This window comes from Phocoena phocoena, chromosome 1, assembly GCF_963924675.1.
Source record: "Phocoena phocoena chromosome 1, mPhoPho1.1, whole genome shotgun sequence".
In the NCBI taxonomy this organism is placed as follows: domain Eukaryota; kingdom Metazoa; phylum Chordata; class Mammalia; order Artiodactyla; family Phocoenidae; genus Phocoena; species Phocoena phocoena.
Genome location: NC_089219.1, coordinates 135754513 through 135771469, shown reverse-complemented (window position 1 = coordinate 135771469; position 16957 = coordinate 135754513). Strand labels below are relative to the sequence as shown.

Sequence of the window (16957 nt, the reverse complement as noted above, 5' to 3'; positions counted from 1 at the left end):
GGCAAGGACAGATTGGGAGTTTGGGATTGACACGTACACACTGCTACACTTAAAACAGATATCCAACAAGGACCTACTGTATAGCACAGGGAACTCTGCTCAATATTCTGTAAAAACCTAAATGGGAAAAGAATTTGAAAAAGAATAGATACATGTATATGTATAACTGAATCACATTGCTGTACACTGGAAACTAACACAACATTGTTAATCAACTATACTCCAATATAAAAACAAATCCTATTTTAAAAAAAAGGTTTATTTTAATTTCTCCAAGATTGTTGACTTTTAATCTTAACTCCATGAACTTTTATTACAGGAAGCTACTTTTGCTAAAATGTTAGTTGTAGAAAACTATTCACTTTGAGTTGTGAATGTAGCATAGGAAGTTTATTTTTACCCATAAATTTTGTGACAGTTAAGTCATATTCTATTAATTTATTACTCTATTTTACACTTTATTCTTTTTATTTATTTATTTATTTATTTTTGGCCGTGTTGGGTCTTCATTGCTACGTGTGGGCTTTCTCTAGTTGTGGCGAGTGGGGGCTCCTCTTCATTGCGGTATGCGGCCTTCTCATTGTGGTGGCTTCTCTTGTTGCACTGCATGGGCTCTAGGCGCAGAGGCTTCAGTAGTTGTGGCACACAGGCTCAGGAGTTGTGGCTCGTGAGCTCTAGAGCAGAGGCTCAGTAGCTGTGGCGCGTGGGATCTTCCCGGCCCGGGGCTCAAAGCCATGTCCCCTGAATTGGCCGGCAGATTCTTAACCACTGAGCCACCAAGGAAGTCCCTACACTTTATTCTGTAATTAACAAGTGACTTGACTTGTTAATCCAAAAAACATCAAGACTCTTTGTTTTAGCTTTCTCTCATGGGCCTATTTGAAATAAACTTTTTGGCTCTAAAAGATTCATTTCTTTAAATTCACAATGTGAAATTAAGTTTTCTCCATCACTGAGGGATGATATGCATCTTTTCTAAGTTTTCTTTTTTTATTCTACTATGAGTTTTAACAGTTATCGAACAATTACTATGTGGCAGGCACTGTTCTAATTACTTTATTTTAAGCCATTTAAATTGACAAAACTCTATAAAGTAGGTAATATTATTCTGACTTCACATATCATCTATGAAATAGCACATAGAGGTGATGTATCTTAACCATTATGCTATGCAGTATCTCACAACATCTGTGTTCATATGTACAAATATGTGATAGTGTCCATGACATAGTAGTTAAGAGTTAGGATAGTGAAGCCAGACTGCCAGGGTTTCAAATCCTGGCTCCACCCATTATTGGCTACCTGACCCTTAGGCAAGTTACTTTTCTGTGCCTCACTCTGCTGTGAAAACAAATGAACTGCTATAAGAAAGGCATTCCAAATAGAGACTGGCACGCCTAACCATTTTTAAAAATTGGGTAGATGGCAGTATCTGAATTATCATTCTGCAATGTGATTTTTTTTCACTAAAACATAATTGTTCCAAAAATGATTCATGTTGCATGGATGAAACCTAGTTCATTTATTTTATCTGCTACATATTACTCCATTGTATAAGTGTCGATCTCAATTTATTTATCCATTCTCCTACTGATAGCCATTTAATTTGTTTCCAGTTTTTTACTATGCTGCAATGTGCATGTCATATGTATGTCTTCATGTGCACATGTTTAAGAGTTTCTCTAAAGTGTATCTGTAGATGTATTAATAGAACTCCTGAACCATCAGGGGTGCACATCCTCAAGTAAAGTGATCTTGCCAAAATGCTCTCCAAAGGGGTTTTGTCCCACAAGCAGTGTATGAGTTATTCTGTTTCTCCATATCCCCACTGACACTTAGTATTAACAGACATGAAAAATAACTTTTATTCTAATAATATAATAATAGTGGTAAAAATATTCTTCCTATGCATAATGAAGTACTTATTAAGAATCAGATTCTTAACTCTTTTAGTAAAGAAGAGGCCACCAAAATGCAAAGCAAGATGTTTAAGTTCTAGAGCATAGACTTGGAGGATCCAAGGAATAGCAACAAAATTTCTATCAATCATAAGCGAGCCATAAAAAAACATGGCTGGTGAAAAAGAAAACACTCACCTCAAACTCTCCAAGCAGTTTAGAAATAAGTAAACCCTCTGGAAACTTGGATACAACCTAATAAATAGAAAATTGAAATACAATATAAATAAACACCACTGGAATGCTGGGTGACAAAATATCAAAATAAGAAAGTATAAATTTAAAAAGTAACAAGGCAAAAATAACATTATTATTGAGTGAATGAATTTAAGTCACAGTATTGTTTTAAAAATCAGTTTCCAGGTGTTTTTTTTTTTAATATTTATTTATTTGGCTGCACCGGGTCTTAGTTGTGGCATGCGGGATCTTAAATGCAGCGTGAGGGATCTTTAGTTGTGGCATGCAGGATCTTTTTAGTTGAGTCATGAGGGATCTTTAGACGTGGCATGTGGGATCTTTTAGTTGTGGCATGTGGGCTTTTAGTTGTGGCATGCAGGATCTAGTTCTCTGACCAGGGACTGAACTTAAGCCCCCTGCACTGGGAGCACAAAGTCTTAACCACTGGACCACCAGGGAAGTCCCAGTTTCTAGTTTTAAAAAAAGTTATAACAACCAAAAAAGGCAGTGAATTCCAACATTTCCAGAGTTGAGAAATCATTCTCGCATAATACTGAAATGCCACAACTCCCCAGAAACTCCTAGACATAGTTCTTTAGCTCAGCTAACATAATTAGCTTTAGCTCACATAAAATAAATATTCTATGGCATAATTTCAAGCATTCTAAATGGCAGAAAAGAAATGCAATGCACACTATAGAAAATGTTGGAAAACATAGTTAAGCAAAGATAGTAGCCATTGTTGTCCATATGCACATAAAAATACCTTTACTGAATATGAAAATAAGGTCATTACTTCTCCAGCTTTTTAGTATCATATCACAGACTTCTTTCCATATCGGTAAATATAGATCAACATGTTTCCTAGTGAAACTGAGCAGGACCCTGTTGGGCTCCTGGGCACAGAAGCCTTTCCATGTCCCCCGTTGCTTGTAGGGAACAGACTCCAGCCTCCATGACCTTACTGAGTTCCAAAGGGCAGATATGAACAGCTGCTAATCCGGGAAGGGAAGGGATGCAGAGTCAAGGGAGAAACAGCCAAGAAAAAATAGTGCAGCCTTGGAACAGGGTCCTGGTTCTGCCTCTAAGGATATACATAACAATGTCTTTAAGCTCTTCATAGAATTAAAACATAACAAATGAAAGATGTCAGCATTCTTCATACCAGAGAAGACCACCTGAGGCCAGACTAAAGGAACCAGAAAAACTCATCAAGATTACCTGAGAGGAGATTAAAGGAATGCAGCCCCTGCACACACCCTAATCTTATCAGCAACCCTACCCTTGAACTGTTGCCATAAAACTCCTCACCAAACTCCCCTGGGTTGGGACACATAGTTTTCAAGGCACGAGCCTGCTGTGTCCCCCTTTGCCTGGCAAAGCAATAAAGCTATTCTTTTCTACTTCACCCAAAACTCTGTCTCCGAGATTCAATTTGACACAGGAGTACAGAGGCTGGGCTTTCAGTATCATTAGCTACAGTTTCTTCAAATAGTCAATATAATAAAATTTGTTTATTTAATTATTTATGGCTATTTCCTATTTCTCATCATCACAAATAATGCAACAATTATCTTCATACTTGCATTTTGCATACTTGTGCAAATAATTTTAGGATAAATTCCTAGAAGTGAACTTGTTCTATCCCAATAAGGTATAAAGAGCTTTGTGTTTTCCTAGACCTTTCCAGATATTATATCTTGTTAAAAATTCTAATTCAAACTTCAGAAAAATATAAAGTAAAACTTATTCCAAAATCCTATGACCCAGAGACAGTTGTTGCTGCATTTCAGAAAACATCCTTTCAGAAACCTTTTTATGCACATACATACTCACATTACATTTTTTACATGAAAGGACAATACTAAACGTGCTATTCTATAAAACCTGTTTTTAAAGTCCAACAATATACCAAGAAGATACTTCCATGTAAATTAATTGAGATACACCTAAACCTTCTTATGATACTCCCTAGTTTGGGTGGATAATGTAAGCAATTCTTTTTTCAATGAATGCTTAATTTTTGTCTAGTTTTTTGTTACCGTAAAAAAAGTCAATATTGAACATCCTTAAATAAATAAATAATTGTTAATAAGTAAATAATTGTTGGACACTTTAGTCAAATGTCCAAACAAAAAAACAGGGCCTGAATGCACCAAGGTTTTTGCATTTCTCCCAGTAAAACCACAACAGCTGAAACAGAATAAAATAAGGCAGTAAGAGTTGTAACGATACTCTTGACCATTCAAATCAGAATTAACAGCTCCCACCAAAATTTTAAGCATACATACCCTTTGGCCCAACACAAAACAGCCAAAGAGCTTTCACAAATTAATGAGGAGAAACAATAAATTAGGCCAAGGACATGAACATGCAATTCACATAAGAAATGTAAATGGCTATTAAGCACATGAAAAGATGCTCAGTGTAAAAATCAAGAGGTATAAGTTAAAACAACATGATTGGATAGTGACATTTTACTGTCAGTGGGAGTGTAAATTTGCTCAAACCTTTTAGAGGGGAATTTAGTAATATTTATCAAAACAAAAATATTCAATACCTTTGGCAACTCTACTTCTAGATAAATGTTCAAGGACATTAACTGCGGCATTTTTTAATAGCCAAGGCTAGAAATAACCCAAATGTTAATAACGGATCTCATAAATGAAATACGGTATACCAACACAATGGGATACCATGCACTGTTTAGAATAATACTTGACATACATACATATAAAACTGGTATTGGAAAGATCTTTAACTTTTAACAATGATTTATTGGGGTGAGGGGAAGAAAAGAGAATTTTTGGAGGAACTTACATTTTCTAAATAATTTTGAGAACATTAAAAATGTTTAGGAGTATGAAATTTATTTTTTCTAATCTTAAAAGATTAGCCACTCCATTTGTAATATATTTGAAGAGATCAGGAATAAATATAAAACTAAAATATTTGTAGGCAAATTAAAATTAACCACAAATGATACCCAAATGTATAATCAATTATTCTCATCATTTCCCAGAAACAGCAAACACTTACAAGTTTTATCTTATGTTTTAGCTCTGGATTGAGAGTCCCTCCAGGTCCAGTTTGTGCAATAACTGATTTGAAGGTATTCTCCAACTATGAAAAAAAGGGGAAAAAATTTTCAAGTTACAGTCAAAAAAAAAAATAGGCAAAGATAAATCTGAACAGTATTAAAGGAAACATCTATCAAAGGAAACGTACGTCAATCAAATGGAAGAATAGTGTTCCTAAGAGGCACTGCAACATTTCATACCCTATAAAATACATTTAGAGTTGATGGACTCTTTTTTTTAATATAGTTTTTAAATTTTTTATTGGGCTATAGTTGACTTACAATGTTGTGTTACTTTCTGCTGTACAGCAAAGTGAGTCAGTTATACATATACATCTATCTATTCTTTTTTAGAGTCTTTGCCCATATAGGCCATTACAGAGCACTGAGTAGCGTTCCCTGTGCTATACAGTAGGCCCTTATTTGTTATCCGTTTTATATAGAGTAGTATGTATATGTCAATCCCAATCTCCCAATTATCCCTTCCCCACTTCTCCCCTGGTAACCATAAGATTGTTTTCTACATCTGTAACTCTACTTCTGTTTTGTAAATAAGTTCATTTGTACCATTTTTTTAGATTCCACATGTAAGCAATATCATATGATATTTGTCCTTTTCTGTCTGACTTACTTCACTCAGTAAGACAATCTCTAGGTCCATCCATGTTGCTGCAGATGGCATTATTTCATTCTCTCTTTTTTTTAACATATAGACTTTTTAATGTAGAAAGGTTTGAGGGTTTTTTGTTTGTTTGGGTTTTTTTTTTTTTTTTTGGCCACGCAGCTTGTGAGATCTTAGTTCCCTGACCAGGGATCGATTCTGGGCCCTCAGTAGTGAAAGAGGGGAGTCCTAACCACTGGACCACCAGGGAATTCCCTCGTCCTTTTTTATGTAGTTGGACTGTTTATAAAACTAAACACTGAAAATTTCCAGGATAATTAACATTCTCTATAACAATTAGATTGAGTCTTCAATTACAAAATCCCATACTCTTTTTTTTTTATGCTTTTATTTATTTATTTTTGACTGCATTGGGTCTTCACTGCTGCACGCGGGCTCTCTCTACCTGTGGCGAGTGGGGGCTACTCTTCATTGCAGCGCACGGGCTTATGTGGTGGCTTCTCTTGTTGCAGAGCACAGGCTCTAGGCAGGTGGGCTTCAGCAGTTGTGGCTTGCAGGCTCTAGAGCGCAGGCTCAGTAGTTGTGGTGCACGGGATTAGCTGCCCCGCGGCATGTGGGATCTTCCCGGACCAGGACTTGAACCCATGTCCCCTGCACTGGCAAGTGGATTCTTAACCATGGTGCCACCAGGGAAGCCCCCAAATCCCATACTTTTACCCAGTAAAGATTTTTGTTACTAATTTTCTTCTGTTTATAAAATTATTCAATGTTTATTAAACACATTATTTAATGCAGGTTAGAGATGGTATGGGATGGTGGAAGGTCCCTGGGAGCCAGGAATGCGAGTGAGCCAGGGCACCGCTGGAATGTCTTGCCTTAAGGAGACAGGAAGGAGAGCTCTGCTGTTGTAGTAGAAATGAAGAAGGACCAGTAGGGATACAGAAAGGCTCTGTAAATGTGAGGTCAGCACGTGGAGAGAGTTACTATCTGATAGCTTCAGTATTCTCTCTGTGAGTTCAGAAGCAAGGCCCACTCCTGAGACCAGCAGGAAAGGAAAGGGAGCTCAGACAGCTGAGAAAGTGGAAAAATAAAGTTGAGGGAAAAAATGGATGATTATCTAAACTCAACAGGTAGGCAGTAAAAATAGGTGAGGCCTGAGTTAAGATAGCAGGGGTCAGAGGATTTTAGTAGAGAGAAGCCAATGGCATAGAGAGGCCCCAATATGGTAAAAAGATGATGCATGGGAATAACTGAAAAAATAAGCTGGAAGCACAGGAGGTTAGGAGTAGAGAGTATCATGGAACATATCCAGACACCAAGGTCCAGTAAAGAGCCACAGAGTGGAAACCTAAAGTAGAATGAAAGGGTGGGAGGGAGACACAAGAGGGAGGAGATATGGGGATATATGTATATATATAGCTGATTCACTTTGTTATAAAGCAGAAACTAACACACCATTGTAAAGCAAGTATACTCCAATAAAGATGTTAAAAAAACAAACAGGTGAATAAAATTTAACAGGAAAGCAAATAATAAAATTCAGGATATTTTTTAAATTATAAAAAGTAGAATGAAAGATCATGGAGTTATATTTAGAGCTGATAAGTAAATGTAAAAAATATACATTAGAAAAAACACAAAGATATAAAGAAAAATGCAAATTACCTAAAATCCTATCACATAGACATAATCACTATTAATTTATTCCTTCTAAACTTTCTATTTTTTAACATTTCTTCATATTGCCACTTGGCCTGTCATTACTTACAAACTGCGTGACCTTTTAGGTTTCAGTTTCTTCATCTGAAAAATGAAGACAATCTCATTATCTCCTAAGGCTGACATGAAAGTAGGATCTGAGAAGGGGGAATTAGATTCCTAAGGTTATATCACTAACTTTCACAAAATGCCTCAGCCCTTGGTCTTAGGTTCTTTACATTTCTTCTGGATCTGCCATGAGATAATTCCCTAAAGCTCTCCCAGTGAACAATGGGAGAACCTAAAGATAATTGATTTTTCACATCCCAACATGCTCCCACCATTTGACGATTCAATACAACAACTTATTACAGTAAGTCCCCTACATACAAACGAGTTCCGTTCCAAGAGCACGTTTATAAGTCCAAGTTGCTCGTTAAGTCCAACAAAGTTAGCCTAGGTACTATATAGTACTGTCCTGTAATAGGTTTTTAATACTTTTCACACAAATAATACTAAAAGATTAAAACATTTTTCATCTTACAGGACAGTACCTCAAAAAGTACAGCAGTACAGTACAACAGCTGGCATACAGGGGCTGGCATCGAGTGAACAGGCAAGAAGAGTTACTGACTGGAAGAGGGAGAGGAGGTGGGAGACGGTAGAGCTGAAGGATCATCAGCAATAGGAGACAGAGGGCAAGCTGCAATTTCACTCACACCTGACGCTGATGGAATGCACGTTCGCATCTTTGAAAGTTCACAACTTGAAGGTTCGTATGTAGGGGGCTTACTGTAAATTACCACTGTGCTAGGTGTTTCAGGGGACAAAGAAAGGGTCACTTTTCACAGCTACACAAAAATTCACCAATTCTGGTAAGTTTTTTTTTTTTAATGCACGTTGATATGACAGCTGTCACAATACAACCTAACAAAATTTTTTCAAATGAAGCTAAAGACAACTAGGTGCTACTAGAGCCATCTTATGGAAAAAACCGAACGAACTTTTTAGCCAACCCAATATTTGCCAAGCCTGGGTTAAGATGTCAAAATGACAGGCTCTTAGCTAGGAACAGAATGCATCTCAAGAAGATAAGAAAAAAATGTTTTTTGCCTCAAGCTAGATGAGTAAATCAAGCTGACTTTAAACTGAATGCGGGTGAGGGAGATTTTTTAAAGTCCAAGTAATCCTGGGACTATCTAGATAAGTAGATAAGTAGAGGGTAAAAGTTATAATGTTGTGGGGGGGAAGTAGGAGTGGGAGATAATCAGTGATTGACATGAAGAAAGTAATCAAGAGGACACCCTGATTTCAACAATGCTTTACTGTCAGATGCCTACATACCAAATAGAAAAAATGGACAATAAATCAAGTGAACAAAAGATCATAAATAGGGGCATAAATAAAGATGGAAACTAACCCACTATATATATATGTCATATTCAGATAGGAGCCTACAGAACCAGAGAAGGGGCAGAGAAGAGCTCTGAATCAAAAAAAATATACTCCTCAGAAAAATGGATGAAGATATGAATAGGTAATTGATTAAAAATTAACACTAGCTAGCCAATAAAAGCATAAAGTTCAACCTCTAATAAACAGACATTAATAGTCAGATATAGTTATTTGCCTATCAAATTGGAATATTATTTTTACAATAATGCTCATTTATTCATTTAACACATATGTACTGAACACAAACTATGTGCTTCACATTGTACTCAGCACTGAATATACAGGGGTAAATAACTAGGTATGATCACTGCCCTCATGGAACTTGCAGTCTAGTGATGGGAGACCAACATGAGACAGTCATATAACTACATAATTACAATTATGATAAACATTATGAAAAACCCACAGAGTGTCATGATAGAATACTATGCCTGAAAGTGTTAGGAAAGCAATGTGAGATCTAACTTAGACTAGGGTTGGTGAGGAGGGAGAGGTCAGCGGAGGGTGTTCTGAAGAAGTGTCCATTTATACTGAGTACTAGCAAAGGTACAAGGAAAGAAGCACATACACATGCATCTTATGTGAGTGTTAACTGAAACAACTTTTATGGAGGACAACCTAACTGCATACATGATAAGCTATAAAAGTACACATTCCTTTAGATGTAGTGATTGCTCCTCTAGAATTTTATCCTGGGGAGTAACAGAGATATCTGCAAATTTGATCAAGATTTTCATCAATAACGTTATGTTTAATTGCAAAAATAGCAACAGCCTAAATCCCCGAGTTTATGTGGAATCTCGAAAAATGGTACAGATGAACCAGTTTGCAAGGCAGAAATAGAGACACAGACACAGAGAACAAACGTATGGACACCAAGGGGGGAAAGAGGGGGTGGGATGAATTGGGAGATTGGGATTGACATATATACACTAATATATATAAAATAGATAACTATTGAGAACCTGCTGTATAGCATAGGGTTTCTACTTTGCTATACAGTAGAAACCAACACAACATTGTAAAACAACTATACCCCCCAAAAAAAAACATTAAAAAAAAATCCCCAAGTTAAAAAATTATGGCATATCCATAGTGCCATTAAAAATTATGTTGCAGGGCTTCCCTGGTGGCGCAGTGGTTGAGAGTCCGCCTGCCGATGCAGGGGATGCGGGTTCGTGCCCCGGTCTGGGAGGATCCCACATGCCGCGGAGTGGCTGGCCCGTGACCCATGGCTGCTGAGCCTGCGCGTCCGGACCCTGTGCTCCGCAACGGGAGAGGCCACAGCAGTGAGAGGCCCGCATAGCGCAAAAAAAAAAAAAAAAAAAAATTATGTTGCATTACAATATTTAACAATGTGGGATGTTCATAATTCTGACTAAAAAAGCACGTCACAAACATGAACCAGAATGATGCTAAATTTTATTTTTTTAAAAAAGAAAAAGTCAACTTTTCTGGGTGATAAAAGAATATGTGATTTTAATTTTCTTCTGTGCTTTCCTGTATTTCAAATCTTTTGCAATCTATCTGTATTACTTTTGTAATAAGAGAAAAATTTTAAAAACATAGACACCTGGGTGATATTTAGAAACATGAGGGTGGAAGCATTTTGGAAGGAAAATACATGAAGCTAAAAGCAGAAAGGAACAGAAGTTACATCTCAGAGGGATATACAGCAGACCTTTTGGCCATATGGTAAAACATTAATACATTTCTGATAAAGATCACAAAACTGGCACCGACACACATACAGGAGTGACGATTTCAACTGCTCAAATATTTGCTAAGTATCTCATTTGACTAAAAACTAGGCAGTATGAAATTTGACTTGCCAAACTAAAAATTTCATCTGAACTCATGGGAAAATAGGCAGGGAACAGCTACTCTAAGTTGGCCAGAGAATGCAACTTCCAGAGAATTGCACTAAAGAACTACTGAAGGGCTCCTTTTGACAGTAATTGCTTAATAGATCCAGTTACTTGTTGAGGACACTCTTAATAGACACTGGAGCCAGGTCATCACGTGAAATTTAAAATCCTTCTTTTCTTATATTCAATACAAATCACAGCATCTAATTCATGTAAAAACTATCAATTATTTGAGTGAAAAAGTTAGTTGCAAACTAAGACTCAGCCCTGATTTTTAATTCATTTAAGACCAGAACTTCTTTTATAATTCCAGGTTTACCTACTTTAAATCTCATGCTGAGTATTACAATAAATTTTCTAAAAGTAGGGTAGGATGGGGTACTGATGAAATAATGTTAAGACAGGACAAGAAAAATTAAACATAAAATTCTCTCTCTGTGCATTTGAGCCACTACCTGCTTTACTGTGTATTGTACATCTGCAGTATACATTAACTAGATCCCCTTAAAAGACACAGGAATGCCTACTTGCCAAAAAACAAAAATAAAAGCAAAAAAACCAATTTCCTCCTGGCTCCAGCAAAGTAACTCCTTAGGAGATAAAATTCCTTTCTCAATCCTGTAGGGGGGTCACAACAACCTACTAATTGCCTTGTTGAACTATGTAAACTGTCAGTATGTTACTTTGATGTATAACCCTTTGTCTCAAACACTGATGTAACTGTGCCTTGACCTCTAACAGGTGGAACAGTTTTCAGAGCTTTCTGAAAGACTGCCTCCTGGGTTATAATTCTCAGGCTGGCTCGAATAAAATTTCCCATTTCTTTCTTAGATCGACTATTGATTAATTTTTTTCATTGACAGTACTCTTAGTTGTAAGGCTGGAGAACAAAGAAATGTCAGATCCCTGTTACTTTGATCAAACACTCTTATGGGCAATAACCTGTTAATGGGAAGTGAAGTAACATCACTGTTAGCTGTAGTCTAGGTCTATACACTAAGGCAGAGAATTCTGAAGAGCTGGGCTGGACAGTGTCTGAGGCTTATTCATTAGAATGATAATAGCTAATCCATACTTGCCCATTCACATTTTCATCCCTCATCTAAACTTCCTCTGAAGAGGTCAAAATAAAGGAAATTGAATAGAATGTGGTAAATAGATTATTCATGTCTTGCAAAAACAGGGTTTAAATTTTTCTAACCATTTGCTTTTGTGAAATAAAGCAGGAAAATGGGAAAAGGTAGGATACTAATGAACAAGCCTGCCTGTTCCTCTTGCAGGTGAAAAAGAAGCTCCAGTCCTCATTTTACAAAGGAGAAACTGATTGTTTTTTAAATGTTTTTTCTATGACAAAAATAATATACGTTCACGGAAAAAAACCATAAAATACAGATGATCAGATGAGAGGCTGTCTCCCAGGCTATAGTCCTCAGTAAGGTCCCCAAATAAAACATAACTCACATACAACTTTTAGGTTGAGCATTTTTTTTCAGTTGACACAGTGTAGAACTGGCAGAGAAACACAAAATTACACACCCCAAATTATAATGCAGCTAGATTAAAACTTTAAGTTTTCTTTTTAGCCATGAATCAAAGAGAAACCAATTTTTTTTTAGAGATTAACTATGATGCTATCATTTATTGAGGGTGTACAACTATCAAGAACTATTCTAGACACTTTACAAATCTTAACCCATTTATGATACAAAAGTTATCCACACTTTACAGATCAGAAATCTGAGTTACAAAGAAGTTAATCAATTTGCCAAGTTTACATGGCTGAAAAGTGGCAGTGGTGAAGTTCGACTCAGTCAATCTAGTTCAAAACTTCACTGTCAACCATTCCCCCCCCACCAATTCCCACACAGGTCAACTCAAATCTCACTTTCCCCTGGAAGACAGTCTTGACTACTTTAGTCCTTTCTATATCCCACATGACAGAATTAGCACCTACATTACAGAATGTTCTATATTCTTCATTCCTATGCAGCAGAAAGCATAAGCCACCAGAAAACATGAGATGTGGACCCAGGGGTGGAAAATGTATTTTGGGCTGCCCTGTTCTAGCTGTTTGTCTTGGGTCAACTTAACTTCTCTGGGTCTAGTTTTCTGCCATAACAATATTTTTCTCTTGAAGTTCGCATGAAGGTCCAATAAAGAAACATAAAAGAACTTTGTAATTTTAAGGCACTGTCCCAATATTTTTCATGCCTCTCATTCTCTTTCTCTCTCAGTCTGTACCTAATTAGATTATGTCTCAAATTCAGGGCAATTCTTGTCTCTTCCTTTTTTCTCTCACAGCTTTCACAATTTTTCTTTGCTTATGACCTCTGCTAGGACATTGGTTGCTAAGCAGACTTGCTGAATACTGAAACATTCAGGGTCCCAGTCTTTATTAACCTCCAAAGCTTTATTTCCCAATGGACCCCCAGCCCAAAGATGACTCAGGAACCCAACAGGTCTTCTGGCCCTGGAGACTTGCCTGGCCTAGCACTCTGAGAGCATTACACAGGAAGCACAGAACACCATTTATATTAAAGTCACATTGATTTAGATTCTACTTAGTTACGTCATTTAGACATGGTAAATGTGCTTCTAACTCAGAATTTCGCCTTGGGCAACATCACGAGCTTGGAAAGTTTCTCTTTGGTGTCTAACCTTGTCACTTCTCTCCCCTCCAAATCAGCATGTAGAATTCCCATGATCCTTGGATCTTCTTTAAGGTAAATTAATCTTTTGATTTGTGTATATGCGTGTGTTACTATAAAATGGAGGTTTATGTTTTATTTATTCTTAGTGCAGATGAGCAGTTTAATTGAAGTCTTTGGATGACTATAATTTTGCGTAAGGCATTAGCACCAACAGTGGAAATGTTAGGCATTCCATTGCTGTTAGGGTCTTAGACGAAGGGAATTTGAGACAGATAAATATTTCAAAACTCATCAGAACGACTAGAAAACAGATAACGCCTATTCTGAATAATTATTTCTCTTGTGAACTTCCAGAATTTTTTCTATACAAAAAAAAAAGTGAGCTGATCCTAATTTAAAGTTCATTGCTGCATTGCAATTTGAATAAAGCTTCTAAAGGCTACTATTTGAGTCTTCAGCTGGAAAAATGACACATCTAGTTGCCATGTGTTCACTAGAGTTAAATTTCCTAAGACTTATTGAGCATCTCCTTAGCATAGTAGGTCATTTAAGCTGAAAAAGATATGAGTTGTCTCCCTCTAGATGCTTATGCATATGCAGAACCATGAAGAACAATGCGAACGGACAAATGTGAGTTTAAGTTTTGGCAGTGAAACTTTCTAATTAAGAAATGATTTAACCTCTCACACCTCAGTTGCTTAGTCTGTAAAATAAGAATTGTAAGTCTAATATCCCAGATATCCTGTTTTATGAGTAACTTAAAATGAGACAATATAAGTAAGTGCAGGGCATATCATGGTCTCTCAAACAAATAACAGTTCCCTTTTTGTCTATAATATACAGCAGATTATGATGAGTGAGAAACCAATTTTAAACCTTCAAGCGGGGAAGAGCTTTGTAGGTATGAGATCAGAGGCAGAAGTAAAAGAAAAAGACTAACAGATTTGATATTCCTAACTTGCGAACTTCTATTTCAAAAAAGGAAAATGACAATTTAGAAAAATACATTTCTAGCCTATGACAGCCAAAATTCCTTCACTTCACTAAGTAAAAATTGACTAAGCAAACTTTCTTCCACTCATTAAGATGAGCATATCTCAAGAGAAAAATAGGCAAAGGAAGAGAACAGATAATTCATCAAAATAAATTAAAGTGGCTAATAAACAATTTTAAAAGCTCAACTTTGTCAGTAACCAAAAACGGATATGAAACAATTAGACTATGTACAGCTTTCGGTCAGAGAAAATATTTTTGTATTTAACCCTGTTTCAAGAATTAACATTTGAGTTTTTAACAACCACATGAAATCCCATGGGTTATATAACCAAAAGGTATGGAGAAAACAGACATTAACATACCATTAGTTGTACAACTGTTCTGGATATCAGTTTGGAAAAAAATCATTTTTAAAAATGAAAATATTTTTTGATAAAATTAATGGGGCTTCCCTGGTGGCACAGTGGTTGGGAGTCTGCCTGCCGATGCAGGGGACACGGGTTCATGCCCCAGTCCAGGAAGATCCCACATGCCGCGGAGCGGCTAGGCCCATGAGCCATGGCCGCTGAGCCTGCGCGTCCGGAGCCTGTGCTCCACAACGGGAGAGGCCACAACAATGAGAGGCCAGCGTACCGCAAAAAAAAAAAAATTAATTAATGAAAAAGAGTCCAACAGTTAGTTCATTGTAACCTTCTGAATTTCAAAGATAGAGTCGGGAATTGACAAACATACAGTCAGTTTATCTACCAAGGAAGATGACCGGGTCGCTGGTGTCAGGTCTCTCCAGCACAGGAAATGTCAGGAAAAACAAAAGAAATCTAAACAACGGGGAAATCACTATGAAAGGAACAGGAGTGAAAACGATCTTTTGGCAGTAGGACTGTGAGTAACTTTCTTAGGCTGAGTTTTCTGTATTAAGAAAACTTCATCATTCAAAACAAAGTTATGGCTCCCACCCTCCTGCCATAAACAGGTGGAAAATAATGAGTTACAGATGTTAAATAACAGTGCACAACTGAGTGGTGAGTCCTAAACTGCCTCACCTGACAGCCTGGAGAGTTCAGTCTGTAGCACAGAAAGAGGTAATAGAAACAGATGAACTGAGGAGACAGATTCCAGTTTGGGGAGGAAAAGGATGCTACTACACAGGTAGGTATGGAGAGTAGGGATTGGCACAGAGAGATATAGCTCTGGAGGTCTGCAGAGGGACCCCTCAAGTTTCTGGATGAGTACTGATGTGTGCATAAGGCGGGGGAAGGGGATGTTCTCTGAGGCTGGGGAAACAAACGATAAGAAGCAACAGGCCAAACAATACCCAGAGCTCACATAGAGCTGAGAAAAGTTAAGTGTTCCCACTAAGGCAGAATGGAAGGACCTCTTAACACATCCAGATGAATCCTCAGAAAGGTAATGCCTCAGTGGTAGAGCCAAATTAGCCCTAGGCCGAAGGTTTCTCTGGACTAGCAGCCTTAGCCTGCTAAGGGTTCTATAGCAAAATAACTTAGATTAGGTAGCTTTAAACAACAGAAATGTATTTTCTCACAGTTCTGGAGGCTGGAAGCCCAAGATCAGGGTTCCAGCTAAGAAATAAAATATCGCTTGCCATATCAGTAAATAAAGGAATGTCGAAGTCATCAGCAATTGTAGCTACCCCAGATGGTGAGCCCTGATGGAACTCAGGATAAAAACAAGGAATGCCCACCATCTAGCAGCCATCGGACTGCAGCTACTTCCAACGGTGCAGCCTGAGGAAACTCAGGATGGGAAATCATAGGATACTGGCCCCAGATAGCTGAGGTGCATATCAAAAAAATTATTTCAGTGAACCCAGACTCTTGCATCTTCCCCTACATAAAAAAAGTGCTAACTAAATTCCATAACTTGAGGTATCTAGTTTTCTTTTATTTACAGTAGTCTTTTGTTCCAACTACCTGGTATTGTTATAAAAACTCCTATATATCCTGGTTCCCCCCCCCGCCGCTTCCTCTTCGGAACAGTTTTCTCAGCGTTTATCTGAGAGGCTGTCTCCCAGGCTTGAAGTACTAAGAATGTCTGCTGAAGAAAACATAACTCTTCTACTTACAGGTTGTGCAATTTTTTTCGGTTGACACAGCATAGTTGGATCCTGGTGAGGATTCTCTTTCTGACTTGCAGATGGCTGCCTTCTTGCTGTGTGCTCTCACGGCCTTTCCTTGGTGTATGCACATGGAGGAGAACAAGCTCTCTGGTTTCTCTTCTTATAAGGGCACTAATCCCATCACAAGGGCTCCACCCTCACAACTTCATCGAACTCTACTTCCCAAAGGCCCCACCTCCAAATACTATCGCATTGGGGGTTAGGGCTTCAACATATTAATTTTAAAGGAACACAATTCAATTGATATTACCCGCCCTAACAAATCTTAAAAGCAAAACTCAAAATGATCGATTCCAAGTAAATTAACTGAGTGAAG

The 16957-nt window shown here is 37.5% G+C and overlaps 1 protein-coding gene across 4 annotated transcripts in view; it reads right to left on the bottom strand.

Annotated features, from left to right (window-relative positions):
* The window catches only part of TDRD5 (tudor domain containing 5), a 91408-nt gene that overhangs the window by 57334 nt on the left and 17117 nt on the right, over nt 1-16957 (bottom strand). For 3 of the 4 annotated variants that reach the window (XM_065882246.1, XM_065882236.1, XM_065882253.1), the window contains exons 4-5: nt 5175-5258; nt 2097-2153 (exon numbers count right to left, since the gene is read on the bottom strand). In XM_065882246.1, the coding sequence (XP_065738318.1) occupies nt 2097-2153; nt 5175-5258 (141 nt within the window). Of the gene's footprint in view, nt 1-2096; nt 2154-5174; nt 5259-14833; nt 14867-16957 lie in introns of those variants that run through there. The other variant, XM_065882262.1, reaches the window with a different exon arrangement.